The 19415-nt window shown below is 39.4% G+C and overlaps 1 protein-coding gene across 1 annotated transcript; it reads left to right on the forward strand.

Moving 5' to 3' along the window:
• The first annotated feature begins 285 nt into the window (after window positions 1–285).
• DTD2 (D-aminoacyl-tRNA deacylase 2) lies at window positions 286–10982 on the forward strand. The gene is made up of 3 exons (XM_086363776.1): window positions 286–471; window positions 4787–4856; window positions 9166–10982. Exons 1-3 carry the CDS (start codon window positions 361–363, stop codon window positions 9489–9491), a joined length of 507 nt encoding a protein of 168 aa, XP_086219902.1. The 5' UTR covers window positions 286–360; the 3' UTR covers window positions 9492–10982.
• The last annotated feature ends 8433 nt before the right edge of the window (window positions 10983–19415 follow it).

Below are 19415 nucleotides of genomic sequence, written 5' to 3' on the forward strand. Positions count from 1 at the left end.
GATTTAATTTTGTTTAACGTTTGGAAACTTACGCGTTCTGAGATGAAAAAATGTGTCTTAAAAAGGTATGCAGGGAAGAGAACCACTGGGTCCTTAAAATCTTTTAAAAGAATCCACTGAGCGTCTTCTACCGAGTTGCAGGTTGGGGTAGAGTTAAAGATTGTATTGACAGAGCTGTGAAGCCCGCACATCCGGGTCACCGGAGAGCCAGGCAAAGGCCCCGCCCTCCTGGAGGCGGGGCCACGAGCGACCAGGGTGCTCCTCCGTCTCGCCGCGCCCCGCCCCATCCTCCCTGAGCGTAGAGGGCTGGCCTGTGCGGCGCGAGGCCGGAACCTGTGAGATATCTACGCAGCTTGAGCTATGGCTGACAGTGGCAGAACGCCTCAGGCCCGGGCTCTCCTGCAGCAGTGCCTGCACGCCCGGCTGCAAGTACGCCCGGCCGAGGGGGACGTCGAGGCCGAATGGGTGGAGGTAACGTTGGCCCCGCAGCTCCGGTTATCCTATGGCGCGCAGGGGCGGTTCTCACCGTGCTGTCCTGGTGATTCGTACCCCGCGCTCACTCCGAGCCAGCCTGCTGGCGCCTGGCAGGTGGTGCGGTCGGCGCTGGACTCCTGGCCCGTCCACCCAACGCTGCCGTTAATGCCTGCCTGGCCTCGCCTTTCTCCTCAGTCTTGCATCACCGGCCCCGGCCCCTTCTCCCTCGGACTTCCAGAGGAGATTAAGAGGGACCCCGGGGATTTGAGCTTCCTCTCAAACGATCTACCTGAGCTCGGTGTACTTCAGGCCTAGTAGTCTCAGACCTCTTGCTTCAAAAGAGCAAAAAGCCTTCTCACTCCTGGCGCCTTGCCCGGGCTGCTGGTGACTTGTGGTGGTCTGGTTCGAGCTTCTAGGTTAGACTTGTTGCAAACGCTGAAGATCTGTTTTGACTTGGTACTCCAGATCCCGTCGAATTCCGTCTTATGTTGGGTGCAGCTAGGTGTTAACACAGTAATGAGATTGCCTATGAAACTTCCTTTCTCAAGAAACTTAAAAATTTGACTTATTTCACACTAGGAACAAAGACCACTACTTTAAAAGTTGCATTGTTATCAAACACACTTCCTCCAAAGAATTTTAAACATTTACGCCAAATGTCCTTCCACTTGAATATTTGCCTTTTTAAGACAGCCTGCCCATATGCAAAATTCCATGCAAAAACATGTTCTTTGAGGCCCTGACTTATTTTTGGAGTAAGCTGAAATGAAGGGAGGTCTTCCCTGGTAGCTCAGTGGTAAAGAACTCGCCTACCAATGCAGGAGACGTAAAATTTGCAAATTCGATCCCTGGATGGAGAAGATCCCTTGGAGGAGGGCATGGCAACCCACTCCAGTATTCTTGCCTGCAGAATGGCATGGACAGAGGAGCCTGATGGGCTGCCGTCCATGGAGTCTCACAAAGAGTCGGACACCACTGAAGTGACTTGGCAGGACCACTCGCAGAAGGGGAAAAACTTGTAATAATAATAAATAAAACTTTTGGAGGTACCAAGAAACTTAAAGGGATCATTTCATTCACTCATCTGCTGGATCCCATCCCAGATCTAGCACTCTAACACAATCTTCGTTATTATTTTAAATACAACACATAGACCGTATGTAGATGACTATTCTTACATCACAATCTGTTGCTGCTGCTAAGTTGCTTCAGTCGTGTCCAGTTCTGTGCGACCCCAGAAACGGCAGCCCACCAGGCTTCCCCGTCCCTGGGATTCTCCAGGCAAGAACACTGGAGTGGGTTGCCATTTCCTTCTCCAATGCATGAAAGTGAAAAGTGAAAGTGAAGTCGCTCAGTCATGTGCGACTCCTAGTGACCCCATGGATTGCAGCCTACCAGGCTCCTGCGTCCATGTTACCCTCTGGTAATTTGGAAATACTGAATATTTATAAGCATAAACATTCCGGTATTTTTGCCGTCCCTTTTTCTTAAAAATTCATTTCTTGTTTCTTTTGTTGTGGCCTTTTAAAAATTTATCTTCCTTACTTTGAAATTTTATTCTTTCTTTTTTGCCATCCTTTCCAAAGAGTTGCCTATTTTTATATTTGCTTCAGTTCAGTCGCTCAGTCGTGTCCGACTCTGTGACCCCATGAATTGCAGCATGCCAGGCCTCCCTGTCCATCACCAACTCCTGGAGTTCACTCAAACCCACATCCATTGAGTCGGTGATGCCATACAGCCATCTCATCCTCTGTCGTCCCCTTTGCTTTCAGGGGATTATAAATCCCAAACTATTAATCATTTAGATTTCTTCCATGCCTCTTTATCTTTTTATATGCTTCATGTCGCATCTCCTTATGCAAAATCAAATAGTTTATTGCAGCCTGCCAAACTATCAGTGTGTTTATAAACTTTAAAAGCTATTTTAAAGCTTTCTCTTCCACTCCCACACATGGTTAAATTAGTATAAAGAGTTGACAAGTAATTAGAGAGTAAATACTTTCCTCTTTCTCAAGCATCCTCCATTCTGTTATTAACAGTTATAATTTTTTAAAAGCTTTCTTTTTTAATTGTCACAAAGATTTGAAGGTTACTTTGCGTATTCTTGGTTTCATTCATTTAGATCTTTGCTCTCACAGTAATGTTTTTCTTCCTGAGAGGCATGAACTTTTTAACCTACAGTGAGAATTATCTGTACTTCTCTATATATTTGAAATGCTCTGTTTATACCAAAAGAAGCTATAAGGAAAGTGATTCTGTTTTGAAAATGGGAATTTGTAGGTCACAATTTAAGAGCAAACTAAAAGAAAATACCTTAATGAGGAGTGGTATGTGGTGAGTGGTAAGAACAGGCATTTATTCATGCAAGTAATTAGATGCTTAAATCTGATGTTGTTTAGTTATTAAGTCATGTCAGACTCTTGTAACCCCATGGACTGTAACCCACCAGGCTCCTCTGTCCAAGGGATTTTTCAGGCAAGAAGCCTGGAGTGGGTTGCCATTTCCTTCTCCAAGGAATCTTCCGAACCCAGGGATTGAACCAGAGTCTACTCTGAGCTTCCCCTCATAACATGTCCGAATATGAATGTGCTTGAAAAATTTTGCCCTGTGCCAAAACAATCCCAGGAGAGAAGGCTGTGACAGTGGTGCAGGTATCTGTATCATTCCACCTGCCACCTCCTTACAGTGGGTATGCGCTGGAGGCACTTGCTAGTTCCAAGAGCACTATTTAATTTTTTTTTTGATGGAGGGATGAAGCTATTTTATTGAGGAGCTTTGGGAGAGGGTCAAAGGGCTAATAGAACAATGAGATCTGTCTTCCTTCTCCCCAGCTTCACCCTAGTCCTCTGAAAGGCAATCGCAGTTGTAGAAGGTTACTTCCTATCCAGATAGATCAGGTGTGAATGCAGAGCTGTGTTTATATTTATTTAGAAGACTATTTAGATAACACATAGAGCCTATAAGATAAAGTTGAACTTAAATGCACTCAGCAGAGCCTCTATCATGTACAAAACAGTCTATAAAGTGCTTTGGGAGTTAAGATGTAAAATAAATTGTGTTTCAGTCCTTAAATTTCTTTTCACGTACTTAATAAGCAAATATATAGCTCTTACTATGAACCAGGCACTGTTCTAAGTACTCTACAGATATTAACTCCTTTAATTTTCACAATAGCTCTTGGACTCAAAAGGTTAATCTACAAAATAAAAAATTTAATGATTCGCTTTGCAGCAAAATGAAAGTCATTTATCAAATGTCTTCTCCATATAGTCTCTCTCCTACAAGAGCTAAGAAAGAAATGTCCTAGTCATTATATAAAATAAGCTTACATTCCTGATAACAGACAACCTCTTGATGTGGAACTTAATATGAATGCGATTTCCAAGGTTTAATCACTGTGTGTATTTAAAGAATTAACAAAAGTAACAAAAAAATGATAGGACAGAAATTTCTTGGAGTTTATTGCAATGGAATCAGACCCTTATTTTTATTATTTACAAGTAAATGGATTAGTAAGAACAAAGAATGATGATGTCAAAAGACATGTAAGTCACAATGTTGTTTATACATCAGTCATATCTGATATTATGTGAATTCATTTGATGTTGAATGAATAAGCCTCTGCAAAACTGAATGTTTCTAAATCTGTCAGCTTTACTTGAGGAGGGGAAGTGAAGTGAAATGAAGCCGCTCAGTCGTGTCCGACTCTTTGCGACCCCATGGACAGTAGCCTACCAGGCTCCGCTGTCCATGGGATTTTCCAGGCAAGAATACTGGAGTGGGCTGCCATTTCCTTCTCCAGGGGATCTTCCCAACCCAGGGATCGAACCCGGGTCTCCTGCATTGCAGACAGACGCTTTACCGTCTGAGCCACCAGGGAAGAAGTCAAGTTCATAATCCTAATGATTTTGATTAGAGGTTTGAAGGTATAACTTGGGGTCTTCACTGCTCTTGGCTGTTTGTTTTTGGTTTTTTTTAGGTGCCATCAATTTATTTTTTAAAAGTTTGTTGAACTCACCAGGTTTATCTGGATTTTAAAATCACCCAGGGGTCTTACTTCTAGGAGTTTACCTTACGAAAATACTTACCTTGACTGTATTTTTAACTTGATTTTTGAAAGAAGTGATAACTGAGGTGATTGAATATAGAAAAATATTTTCTCACACATTTAAGAAATCAAAACTATTGTAAAAAGTTATTTCTCTTCTTCTGCGTTTAACCTCTTACCTATAACAGTTGTAAAATTTTATTCATTTTCCTCTGTATGTCTCTATAGAAGTTTCTGATCTGAGTTTGTTGTGGTTTCTCATAGGTTCAAAGAGGATTAGTGATCTACGTGTGCTTTTTCAAGGGAGCTGATAAAGAACTTCTTCCCAAAATGGGTATGTGTTTAGTATTATTTGTTTTATAAGAGTGAGAGTGAATAGCAATAGATGAACCAGAAGGGCCAAAGAGTACAATCTTATATTATACAGGTGTGTAAGTTATAAATGACTTAACTCTGTGTACTGTTGTTGACTTTATTTATTTTCCTGTTCCAAAACTTAATGTAAGCAAGTGTGGTGGAATTCTTTTAAAATAACTGCAGCTTTTCGGATGGCTGATGGACTGGTTTAAAAGAGTGTACAAAAACACACAGAGACAACACAGCAGTATTTAGCCAAGGATACAGAAACTTGTGGAAGCAGGGTGGCCACACAGAGAAAAACAGATGCTGCATTTCTTAATATAGTTTACTTATCTCTTAGAGGCCCTAACAGGGGCATGTAGGTGACACTGTATATGCAAGATGTGGTTCAAATCTGTGTAGATCAGGCTTATATCATTATTATGGAAAAATTTACATTCTGTAAATTCTTTGTAGGAAATGCATATAAATATTCTTGAATCAAGTTTGGTATCATCATAATCACACCTCCCCTAGGGGCAGAGAAAACAAAGTCAGTGTTCGGGCATCTCTGCAGGCATAATTTACCTGCCTCCATCTTCCCAGTGTTCTAAATAGTCTATACCACTGCACATTCCTTTGATAATTACATAGGTTCAGATATACCAAATCAAACCATACGCTATCTCAAGACAGTATTTGATAGAATAATTATGTCCAAAAAAAAAGCCTGAAATAGTGGAGCTATCCCTAAAGTTGGGGACAGGTTATCTTTCTATTCATTAGTAAAGGCAATACCCATTAGTTGGATTAATAAAGTAGCTCAGATGATAAAGAATCTGCCTGCAATGCAGAAAACCTGGGTTCGATCCCTGGATCAGGAAGATGCCCTGGAGAAAGCACTTCAGTATTCTTCAGTATTCTTCACTTCAGTATTAGAATACCACTTCAGTATTCTTGCCTGAAAATCCCAAGAACAGAGGAGCCTGGCGGGATGCAGTCCATGGGATCACAAAGAACTGGATATGACTAAGTGACTAACACATACACATAAACTATACAGATGGGTAATTGAAGCAGGCAGAAGTTAATTAACCCAGAAGAGCTTTGAACAGTGGAACTCAAGCGTTAATAGCCCAATGAAGAACAATTTGAACAAAGGGCTAAAGCTTCTAGAGGAGATTTTATGCTGAGACATCAAACGTGTTTGACAACTTTGTCAGAAGTTGAAAACTAGACTTGAGAGGGGCCTGTGATAGGTAAGGATGGAAAGCCAGTAACTGTAATAGTTTGAAATTTGAATCTGGAGGATAATACAGAGCTTTAAAGTGTTTAAAGAGAAAATAAAATGAGGTCTCTTGTTAGAGAGGATGATTGCAGGGATTTAATGCTTGGTTGTTGGGCATTCTGTCTGTTTCTGCTTTGAATTAAGGCCTTATTGACCATAAAAAGTATATAGTAGAAATCTTCAAAAACACGAAGGGCATTTTTTTCATGACTTAATGTTGACTTTCTAAACTTGTTTTTATATATTCTTAAATGGATCCTAATTATAATAAGGCAAAATGAACCAGCCAAATGCAAGCCGCATTTTGTTATGTAGTAATTAAATCCTGTGTACATACTTGTGTGTCTTTCTGAGTTTACTTTGAATATGTGCATGAGATTGTGGTCAGTTAAAAGTCTGCCTTAACTCTTCTAGTGGACAGTCTGTAACAAAGCTTTTATATATCATGATTCTCAGTAAAGAACTGTGACTCTTAAGAATCACATTCTACTGGTGTGAGTTATAAGCAAAACAAGTCCATCTATTATTGATAGAAGTAGCTTGTACTTCCCTCTTCCAGGAGGCAAAGTATGCCAGTGTGACGGGATTCTCTTAAATAGCCCACCTCATACTTATTACATGGATTCAGATTTTTCCAGTCAAATCATGTACCTCTTGGGAACATAATAACCAGTTACAACCATAAAGTCTGAAGTAGCATGACTAACATAGAAATGTGCATAATCTTCCTCAATTCATCTTCAGTATAATTGGACAGAGATTCAGGGGCCCTGTCAAAGCTTTGCTTCCCATATTCATCATTAGAGATACTTGAGTTTCCAAAAAGTGAAAGTGAAAGTCACTCAGTTGTGTCTGATTCTTTGCGACACTGTGGCCTGTACTGTCCATGGAATTCTCAAGAGTGGGTAGCCTTTCCCTTCTCTAAGGGATCTTCCTAACCCAGGGATTGAACCCAGGTGTCCCACATTACAGGCACATTCTTTACCAGCTGAGCCCCAAAGAAAGCCCCAAGATGCCATTAATTCATCATCTCATTTTAATTCTACTTACTGACACTTGTATTTGTATTTACTTCTACATGCTGATACTGGTGGCTCAGTGGTAAAGAATCTGCCTGCAATGCAGGAGATACAGGTTCAATCCTTGGATTGGGAAGATCCCGTGGAGGAGGGCACGGCAACCAACTCCAGTATACTTGCGTGGAGAATCCATGCTCAGAGAAACCTGGTGGGCTACAGTCCATGGGGTCCCAAAAGAATTGGACGTTAGCAACAATAACAACTGATATTTGTGTTATCAATCATCAATGCATGCATACTTACTTGTGTCTGACTCTGCAACTCTGGACAGACTCCTCTGTCTGTGGGATTTTCCAGGCAAGAATACTGGAGTAGGTTGCTATTTCCTCCTCCAGGGGAATCTTCCTAACTGGGGAATTGAACCCCCATCTCCTGTGTCTCCTGCATTGAAGGCAGATTCTTTACTGCTTGAGCCATAGGGGAAGCCCATCTTTGTATGCCAACAGCACTAATTGAATTCTCAGAGCCAGTAGAGGGAGATGTATGGAAGTATAATAAATTGCATTTACCTTTCTGGCCTATTATTTCAAAACTGCCTTCTTAGTCTGTCACTGGCCTGAGGCCTAGATAGCTGGGTAGTGATTTCTGTGGAATGAAATGCTCTGGAGAATTACAGTTTCCTTAAAAGCAATCAATAAGGACTGCTGGCTATATAGCAAAGTCCTATTTATAATAGAGAAAATTAGAAGTATTTTAAAATAGGTATTAGTTAAATGAAAATTGATAGTGCTTAATGCATAACTTAGAAATTCATTTGGGTGTTCACCTTGGCAGGTTTTCACCAGGTTAATTCCTTGATTTGAGAGTAAAAGCCTTATTGAATCCTTGCTGATATTTGCTACAGGCTTTCTATTGAAACCATTGATACCCCACCAGAAACCATAGCTTTTCAAGCCTGATTATTCACAAAAGAATGTGAGGTTTCAGTAATTCTTTTACCATCTGTGTCCTCTCAGGACTATTCTTTATAAGCAGAAGTTACTTATGTGCCTTGTAGAGGTAGAAAGACCCTGAGTGTTTATATTAGGCATTTCGTTTGCTTATTGTTTTGAAAACTGGCCAGTGTTGAAATGTAAAAGTTCTCTAAGTTTAGTTTTTTTTAGCTCACATAAACATTTATGGTTATTTTGACACTTCTTACTAGCTGTGAGTGTACTTTCCATAAATGGCATAAAAGTAATAATCCTATATTTTCCAGTATGTATGTGAAGATAATACCAGTAACTCTATGCCTTTGGATTTACTTTTCCAGTTGACAATGAATTTATTTTATTTTATTTTTGTGACAATGAATTTCTGATGATTCTACCTTTCACCTTTATCCTTCTCCCACTGGTGATGTTTGTATTGGTGAAATGATTAGTCTATGTTAATAATGCCTTTGAGGTTATAAAACTCCAAAATCAGCTCGTTTGTAACAGAATTGAACCTGGAATCTTTGTTTCAGCTTAGAACTCTAGGCAACTAAGTTTAAAATAATAAATGCACTAAGGTTTTTATTTAATATTCTTTGTTATAAAGCATAATATGTGTGTGGAGGATCTGTCATGGTCTTTTCCAGTAGGATTTGCTCTGAGATATAAAAAGGAACAAAAAGGCAAAATCTTTTCGTATATCCCTCAGGGAAGCAATATTTTAAAGTTCTGGTATATGGTTAATTCTGTAGTGTTTTCTGGATGATTTTATTGCAGGAAGATCCTAACTGCCAAGTCAGATTTAAAACATCATGCCATTTTCTGCTTCAAATCTTCCTTGTTTTTCATGCTTAGATCATTTAGCTTACTGAAGCCATTTTTGAAATCTACATAGAGACTTTGGGTTAAAAGCATGAGCTGACAAATTGGATTTTCAACATGAAATTTGCTGAGTAGAAGATTGTTGTTTTTCTTCATGTTTGTTTTTTACTTTAAAATGTTTTCCCTTTCTTCCCCACCCAGTTAATACACTGTTAAATGTGAAATTAAGTGAAACAGAAAATGGCAAGCACGTCTCTATATTGGATCTACCTGGCAACATTCTTATCATCCCTCAAGCCACCCTTGGGGGTAGAGTAAAAGGAAGAAGCATGCAGTATCACTGTAACTCTGGAAAAGAAGAGGGATTAGAACTTTATTCCCAATTTGTGAATCTCTGTAAAAAAGAATTAGCTGCTAATAGCAAGTGTGCTGAAGCTGGGGTTGTCGTGAAACACGGTACTTACGGCAATAGGCAGGTGTTAAAGCTCGACACCAATGGACCGTACACACACCTAATTGAGTTTTGAAAGTTTCGACAGCCATAATTAGATTCCCTAGCCCCTTCTTCCGGAGAAGGCAATGGCACCCCACTCCAGTACTCTTGCCTGGAAAATCCCATGGATGGAGGAGCCTGGTGGGCTGCAGTCCATGTGGTCCTAAGAGTCGGACACGACTGAGCAACTTCCTTTTCACTTTTCACTTTCATGCATTGGAGAAGGAAATGGCAACCCACTCCAGTGTTCTTGCCTGGAGAATCCCAGGGACGGGGGAGCCTGGTGGGCTTCTGTCAATGGGGTTGCACAGAGTTGGACACGACTGAATCAACTTAGCAGCAGCAGCAGCAGCAGCCCCTTCTTCTTGAGTACACGAATCTGCAGCATTTTTAGATAAGAAAATCCTGGGTTCCATCCACAACTCTGCAGCCTCCTAATTGGATGACCTTGCCAGTCACCTAACTGTGGATCTCAGTCACCTTCCATCCCACTTTCCCCTACACTGACACTCAGAAATTTGAAATATCCTTCTCTTCACTTTATGGTCATTGATAAGAACATGGAAGTGTTCCTGGAGAGTTGTATTTAAGCTTTTTGCAGTGAAGCATTTTGTACAATCAAGAAAAATATATTTCTTATGCCCTCAAATATATGTGGTATGTAATAAAAATCACTATTTGTGTTAAAACTAGGTAAAGCCCAGCACAAACCAATTATAATTTTGTCAAATTTGTTTTAATATTTCAGATTTCCATATTTTGAATAAAATAATATGCAATTTACTATTCTTCTAATACTATGAAAATGTAATGCAGAAATGTTATTGTGCATTTTAATATTACTTTCCAAGAATATCCAAGTGCTTTACGTTACGAATCTTTAGTTGATATAGGAACAGGGGATGGGGGACTAAAAGTTGTTTTTGTTTAATATTCTTGGTTAATATTCTGTTTCTCAGTTTTTTTACCAAAACAGTGTGTGTCATATTGTTTGTCTTTGGTTTTTAAAAGTTACTGTTTAATTAAATTAGTGTTCATAATTTTTTTAGGAAGTTCTTTTCTTGTTGATTTAGATTGCTATATAATAGGAATAAAAAGGGAAGCTTTCTGCTGGAATTACTTGAAAACAAGTTGATTTGTTTATTTCTGTTTTATTGACTTAGTGATTTAGACCCAGTGTCATTTTTTCTTTTAGTGTATTTTTGTGTCCTCCCCTCTCAAAATTTATATGTTGGAGTCTCCCAAGTCTCCTAATGGTATTTGCAGATGGGGCCTTCGGAAGGTAATCAGGGTTAATAGATCATGAGAGTGGGTGTCCTCATGATGGGATTAGTGTCCTCATAAGAAGAAACACCAAAGATTTTACTCACCCTTTCTTTTCCGGCCATGTGAAGATTCAGTGAGAAGGGGGCCTTTTACAAACGAGGAAGAGAACCTTTACCAGAAACTGACCATGCTGATGCCCCGATCTTGAACTTCTAGCCTGCAGAACTATAAGAAAATAAATTTCTGTTGTTTAAGCCACCGTAAGTGTATGGTATTTTGTTCTAACAGCCCAAGCTAAGACAGTGATATAAATAGCCAGTAAGGTAGGCTTTTCAAAGCCAAGAGAGAAAGATCTATAAGAAGTTGAAAGAACAAATGAATCAATAAAAGGTATTGTTCACTTTTTGCAAACTCCTTTGACTTGAATCAGATATTTTAAAGAGTGAAAATGAAATAGTGTTTCTTAATTATCAAAAGATGAAAAATTGAGTTGAATAAATATCTTAAGTAGCTGTTGAAAATTCTTTGTGTCTTATACAATTTCTTTAGGGTTGGGTTCCTTAGATTCTTAAAGTATCTTAAGAAAAAAATCCTATTTTCTCTGTATCCTTCCTGTACTATTCTATTTTAGAACTTGAGGATCAATAATTGGCTTGGTAGTGAGCTCATTGTCCTGAACTTTTGCTTTATTGATTCACAATACACTTATTGAAATGTAATAAACTATTCATAAACTTGCAAACTCCAATTTTCTCAGAATTTCTCCAAAGAAGTGTATGTCTTTCAAAAAGATTATGTGTTACCTATTTTAAATCATTTTGATGTGTGTGGGTGAAATGCTGACTCACAGCCCTAGATTGCTATTTTATAGTTCAGGCAGTTCTCCTTTAAAAAAAAAATTTGCTTGAGGTACTTGTGGAGAATAGCAATTTCAACTACATGAAAGGTTATTAAGCAGAAGATGACACCCAAGTTTGTTTCATTTCCCAGGAGATTAGAACAAGTGAGAAAAAGCAAGAGAAATAGTAGATTTGAAAATAACTACTGTGTCTTTCTCTAGCTCTCCTGGCCCAAGATGCTCCAAGAACCTTCAACAGATACCTAGTTTTATCTTCACAATATATAATGAGGACAGTGCTCTGGAAAGTAAGAAAATGCTGGAATAATTTTCCCAAGATCATACATTAGGGAGCAATAATTTCCATCTCCCTGACTTTTTTTGTAGTGAGAGTTAAAATTGATCTTTATAAAGGTTTGGCATCTCCCAGTGTGGATCACTTGAGAAAGAACAGAAAATAAATTGTTTACTTACTGAATTAGGTGGCTGCAGGGTTACACCTAATTTAGGTGTCTTCTGTCTCTGTTCTTCGAAGATTCTAGAATGTTTAAATTAGAGTATCTTTTCTTTTAACTGAAGTATATAGTTGTTTACAGTGTGTTTCAAGTATATAACAAAGTGATTCAGTGTGTATGTGTATATATATATTTTTCAGATTCTTTTCCCTTTATAAGTTATTATAAAATATTGAGTATAGTGCCCTGTGCTATACAATAGGACCTTATTGTTTGTCTATTATATATCAGATCAGATCAGATCAGGCACTCAGTCCTGTCCAACTCTTTGCGACCCCATGAATCGCAGCACACCAGGCCTCCCTGTCCATCACCAACTCCCGGAGTTCACTCAGACTCACGTCCATCGAGTCAGTGATGCCATCCAGCCATCTCATCCTCTGTCGTCCCCTTCTCCTCTTGCCCCCAATCCCTCCCAGCATCAGAGTCTTTTCCAATGAGTCAACACTTCGCATGAGGTGGCCAAAGTACTGGAGTTTCAGCTTTAGCATCATTCCTTCCAAAGAAATCCCAGGGCTGATCTCCTTCAGAATGGACTGGTTGGATCTCCTTGCAGTCCAAGGGACTCTCAAGACTCTTCTCCAACACCACAGTTCAAAAGCATCAATTCTTCGGCGCTCAGCCTTCTTCACAGTCCAACTCTCACATCCATACATGACCACTGGAAAAACCATAGCCTTGACTAGACAGACCTTTGTTGGCAAAGTAATGTCTCTGCTTTTGAATATGCTATCTAGGTTGGTCATAACTTTCCTTCCAAGGAGTAAGCGTCTTTTAATTTCATGGTTGCAGTCACCATCTGCAGTGATTTTGGAGCCCAGAAAATAAAGTCTGACACTGTTTCCACTGTTTCCCCATCTATTTCCCATGAAGTGATGGAACCGGATGCCATGATCTTTGTTTTCTGAATGTTGAGCTTTAAGCCAACGTTTTCACTCTCCACTTTCACTTTCATCAAGAGGCTTTTTAGTTCCTCTTCACTTTCTGCCATAAGGGTGGTGTCATCTGCATATCTGAGGTTATTGATATTTCTCCCGGCAGTCTTGATTCCAGCTTGTGTTTCTTCCAGTCCAGCGTTTCTCATGATGTACTCTGCATAGAAGTTAAATAAGCAGAGTGACAATATACAGCCTTGACTTACTCCTTTTCCTATTTGGAACCGGTCTGTTGTTCCATGTCCAGTTCTAACTGTTGCTTCCTGACCTGCATACAGATTTCTCAAGAGGCGGGTCAGGTGGTCTGGTATTCCCATCTCTTTAAGAATTTTCCACAGTTTCTTGTGATCCACACAGTCAAAGGCTTTGGCATAGTCAATAAAGCAGAAATAGATGTTTTTCTGGAACTCTCTTGCTTTTTCCATGATCCAGCAGATGTTGGCAATTTGATCTCTGGTTCCTCTGCCTTTTCTAAAACCAGCTTGAACATCAGGAAGTTCATGGTTCACATATTGCTGAAGCCTGGCTTGGAGAATTTTGAGCATTACTTTACTAGCGTGTGAGATGAGTGCAATTGTGTGGTAGTTTGAGCATTCTTTTGGTGTTGCCTTTCTTTGGGATTGGAATGAAAACTGACCTTTTCCAGTCCTGTGGCCACTGCTGAGTTTTCCAAATTTGCTGGCATATTGAGTGCAGCACTTTCACAGCATCATCTTTCAGGATTTGGAATAGCTCAACTGGAATTCCATCACCTCCACTAGCTTTGTTCGTAGTGATGCTTTCAAAGGCCCACTTGACTTCACATTCCAGGATGTCTGGCTCTAGGTCAGTGATCACACCATCGTGATGATCTGGGTCGTGAAGATTTTTTTTGTGCAGTTCTTCTGTGTATTCTTGCCACCTCTTCTTAATATCTTCTGCTTCTGTTAGGTCCATACCATTTCTGTCCTTTATCGAGCCCATCTTTGCATGAAATGTTCCTTTGGTATCTCTGATTTTCTTGAAGAGATCTCTAGTGTTTCCCATTCTGTTGTTTTCTCTATTTCTTTGCATTGATCACTGAAGAAGGCTTTCTTATCTCTTCTTGCTATTCTTTGGAACTCTGCATTCAGATGTTTATATCTTTCCTTTTCTCCTTTGCTTTTCACTTCTCTTCTTTTCACAGCTGTTTGTAAGGTCTCCCCAGACAGCCATTTTGCTTTTTTGCATTTCTTTTCCATGGGGATGGTCTTGATCCCTGTCTCCTGTACAATGTCATGAACCTCATTCCATAGTTCATCAGGCACTCTATCTCTATCTATTAATTCCAAACTCCTAATTTGTCCTCCTTCCCCTTTCCCTTTTGGTAACCATAAGTTTGTTGTCTATGTCTCAGTCTGTTAATATTTTGTGAATGAGTTCATTTGTGTCATTTTTAAGATAACATATGTAAGTGATATCAAATGATATTGATCTTTGCCTGAATTACTTCACGTAGAATGTCATTTCTAAATACTGTTTTATCTGTCCAGTTTGAAAACTTCATGTATTCAGTTATATAAAATACTGTGTATAAGGCAGGGACTACCAATGAGTATGAATTTATCTTGAATATACTCATTCTAGGTAAGGCAAATACTTTCACATTTCTTCATTAGTTCAAGTCAAAAGAAGACATGAAATTTGTGAATAATATATGTATTAGTGATTTATTGAGTCCATAATGGAAGACCTGGGCTTCCTGGTGGCTCAAAAAGTAAAGAATCTACCTGCGATGCAGGAGACCCAAGTTCAATCCCTGGGTGGAGAAGATCCCCTAGAGAAGGAAATGGCTACCCACGCCAGTATTCTGGCCTGGAGAATTCATGGACAGAGGAATCTGGCAGGCTACAGTCCATAGGTTTGCAAAGAGTGGAGCATGACTGAGTGACTAACACACACAATGGATCTGATTTGTTACATTGTAGTTATTTCTTAAAGCTCACATGATAATGAAACCAGTATTTCTAGAAGTACTTTACCTATTAATTTATTGAAATAATGCTTTCTGAAAGGGAAGATCTACTAGAAAACTAACATTTTCATTCTGAAGCCACACTTTGGTGATGACTTTAACTGTCTGTTTATTTTGATAGTCTCCTAATTATTCTCTCTCCATTCTGTTTCTCCTACCTCTAATCCCTTTTTGCAGATGATTTCCAAGGTAATGTTTCTAGAAAATTCCTTTCTGTATAACATTCCACTGTTCAAAAAGTTTTATAACTTTTTTTTTTTTTTTGGTCTACAGGACAAAGTCTAAACTTCTGAAGTTGGCATGAAGGTTCTCCTTACTCACTAGGAGTCAATGAACTCATGAAGGGAAATATGTAGAGGACCAAAGTCAGAATCCTGAGAAAACAAAGTAAGGGCAACATATGAGAGGCCAGAGAATGGTACAGAGATCGAAGAGACAGAGAGAACCAGATAATGCATTGTTAACACAAGATAGTTTTCAAGATGTAAACAGTGGCAGGGTCAGTGCCAAATACTGAAGAAATATCAGATTACACTGAGGAAAAAACTTCTGGGCCTAGCAGTTAGGTGTTTTCAAACTTATGGAAAATTGATTTAAAATTTGAAAGTTAGTCGGATAGAAAAGGATTCTTTTTTTTCTTCAGGTAGAGTGTTTCAGGGTTTGCCACTGGGCCACCTGTACAGGAATCCCCTGGGGAATCTGACATTTTACCAAATGCAGTTTTCTGGGACCATCCCAAATCTGTTGAATTAGAATCTCAGGAGTTAATATCTGTCTAGTCACCAGTCTTCTCCCGGTGATTATTGTATATACTGGAATCTCAGAACCACTGTTACATGAATGAAGCCCAGACTTCTAAAGTTGGTATTACAATTTTATAATCTGGCTTCAGCTTGACTTTTTAACCCTTTCTCCCTCTACTCCCCAATAGAAATTATCCAGTATAGCTCTTTTTATACCCTTCTTAGATCATGCTAATTAGTAAGTTGCCTTCTGCTCTCCTCTAAATCCATCATTCAATATCTGGCTCAAGTTGGTCTCTTCTGTCATTTCTCCTGCCTTTATCTCCCCAGGCATTATGGTTGTTCCACTCTTGACACTTGTTATGTGTATTAGGAGAATGAGTACTTCACCTTTTTTTATGTTGATATGTCCTAACTACAAGAGGATAAATAATATTGGACAGAGACAATATAACATGAGCGCACACACAGTTTTTCTTTAAATCTCCCACAGTTCATCTATAGCACTGTGTTGTCCATGCTTAATAATTCACAATGTTACCTGAATTAATATGGAGGCATGTCAGGGGCTCGGAGAAGGCAATGGCACCCCACTCCAGTCCTCTTGCCTGGAAAATCCCATGGGTGGAGGAGCCTGGTAGGCTCCAGTCCATGGGGTCGCTAACAGCTGGGCACGACTGAGCGACTTCACTTTCACTTTTCACTTTCATGCATTGGAGAAGGAAATGGCAACCCACTCCAGTATTCTTGCCTGGAGAATCCCAGGGACAGAGGAGCCTAGTGGGCTGCCCTCTATGGGGTCGCACAGAGTCAGACACGACTGAGGGAACTTAGCAGCAGCAGCAGCATGTCAGAGGCTAGAATACTCTTGATTTTGGTTCAGTTTTACCAGTATATCCCACAGATTTCTTTGTCATTAAGGAATAAAGAGGTTGGAATGTGCAGGAACCAAATTTAATACCACCACCCCCTTTCTTTAATACAATAGATAATACCAGAAAAGTTAAAAAGACAAACTAAAACAGATTTTTGAGATTCAACAAAAATGTAGGCATTGCTATTTCTATTTTGTCGCTTTATTATATTAGGATGTTAAAGAGAAAAACCACATGCCCAAAATGATGTCACTTGTGCTAAAGCCCATGATACCAAACCTAGATTTAAGATCTAACCTACTTTCAGTTTCAACCTTCACCAGAAATGTGGTCTTTTTATTAAAAAAAAAAAGAATAGTTGACTTACAATGTTGTAAAATTGTTTCACAATTGTAGCAGTTAATTTCTGCTGTATAGCAAAGTGATTCAATTATACAAATATATATATATACATTTTTATATTCTTTTCAATTATGATTTGTCATAGGATATGGAATATAATTCTCTGTGCTATACAGTAGGACCTTGTTGTTTATCCATTCTGTATATAATAGCTCACATCTGCTAACCCCAATCTTTCACTCTACCGCCCTCCCCAACCCCCTCCCTCTTGGCAGCTACACGACTGTTTTCCATGTCCATGAGACTGTTCCTGTTTTGTAGATAGGTTCATTTGCGTCATATTTTTAGATTCCATATATAAGTGGTATCATACGGTATTTATCTTTCTCTCTGACTGACTAATCTCTAGTTGCATACATATTGCTGCAAATGGCATTCTTTCTTTCTTCTTCTTTTTTTTTTTTTTTTAATATTCCTAAGTAGTATTCCATTTCAGAGCTAGTGGTAAAGAACCTACCTGCCAATGCAGGAGATGTAAAGTGATGTGGGTTTGATCACTGGATTGGGAAGATGCTCTGGAGGAGGGCATGGCAACCCACTCCACTATTCTTGCCTGGAAAATCCCTTGGACAGAGGAGCCTGGCAGGCTACAGTCCATAGGGTTGCAAAGAGTCGAACACGACTGAAACGACTTAACACGCAACACACACAGTATTCCGTTGTATGAATGTACCACATCTTCTTTTTCCATTCGTCTTTTGATGGACATTTAAGTTGTTTCCATGTCTTGACTATTGTGACCTGTGCTGCTATGAACATAGGATTGCATGAATCTTTTTGGATTAGAGTTTTGTCTGGATATATGCCCAGGAGTGGAATTGATGGATCGTATAGTAATTCTACTCTAGTTTCTGAGGAACCTTCATACTGTTTTTCATATGGCTGAAACAACTTACATTCCCACCAGAATGTAATGTAGGAGAGTTCCCTCAGAAATGTAGTCTTAGTCAACCAGTCTAGAGTTTTCTGATCAGTACCAATGTGGTGATCTGCCATGGGCTTCCCTGGTGGCTCAGACAATAAAGAATCTACCTGCAACGCGGGATATCTGGGTTTGATCCCTGGGTTGGGAAGATCCCCTGGAGAAGGGAATGGCTACCCACTTGATTATTCTTGCCTGGAGAATCCCATGGACAGAGGACTCCGGCGGGCTACAGTTTGTGGAATCACAAAGAGTCAGACATGACTGAGCAGCTAGGCACACACAGTTTGCCATGTGGGTACTCTGTATCCTCAAGAAGAGGAAGCCATCTATATAATAAAATCCTTCAATCCTTCCCCCTAAAGATGTTTTAGCCTAAAAGTAGTTCTTTCTTTTGTTTTGCTAAGAGCTACCTTGCCCCACCTTTCTTCCTATAAAATGCTTCCATTTTTTATACCCCCTCCTAGCACCCCTCTAGTTGCTCAGTAGGATGCTGCCTGATTCACGTATTTCTCAGTAAAGTCAATTGGAGTTTCAGCTTCCTTGCGCTGTGGCATGTGGGGTCTTAGCTCCTGAATCAGGGATTGAACCTGTGTCCTCGTTGGCAGGTGGCAGCTTCACCACTGGGCCACCAAGGAAGTGCCAATTAAAAAAAAATTTTTTTTGAGTCCTTTTCAAAGTAAACCTTTTATGAGTCAAATATAAATGTCTTTCTGTATTAATAAATACTAATTTTGATACAACAAGCTTTAAGACCCTTCTACATTTAATTACAAAGTGAAGTGAAAGTTACTCTGTTGTGTCTGACGCTGCAACCCCATGAACTATTATACAGTCTATGAAATTCTCTAGGCCAGAATACTGGAGTGGGTAACCTTTCCCTTCTCCAGGGGATCTTCCCAACCCAGGGATTGAACCCAAGTCTCCCACTTTGCAGGCAGATTCTTTACCAACTGAGCCACAAGGGAAGCCCATATTTAATTATAAAATAAAGCAATTCTGTGGAATGCATCACAAATAGTAGCCAATTTCATGATAAATATGATCCTACTTCTTTTTACTGGACTTCTCCATATGAATGAATTCTTTATCCTGGGTTATTTAGCATTTTTCTCTTAAGAAACTTAATACAATTTGACCTATTACATCAGCTTTTTTTTTTTCCTGAATGTGAAAAGAATTTATGTAGAGAATGTACCACACCCTCTTTAAGAGTATCAGAACCATTAGCTAATACTGTTATAAACAATTGGGGTTGGGAAGTTAATTGTGGACTTTTTTTTTGAGGGGGAGGTATGGAGTCTTTTTAGGGCAGGTCTAACTATACTAGCAAAAATGCCATCCTTGGCTCCCACTTTGAGATATTGTTTACTTAGCTTTGTACTAACAGATAAACTGAGACATACTTTCTACTCTAGGCGTTCTTTTACTTTGCAACCCCAAGGTAAGTCTCTTTAATGAGTAGATAT

This window comes from Bos grunniens, chromosome 21 (genome assembly GCF_055505025.1).
Source record: "Bos grunniens cultivar Pamir isolate PY7600 chromosome 21, Bosgru_T2T1.0, whole genome shotgun sequence".
Classification (NCBI taxonomy): domain Eukaryota; kingdom Metazoa; phylum Chordata; class Mammalia; order Artiodactyla; family Bovidae; genus Bos; species Bos grunniens.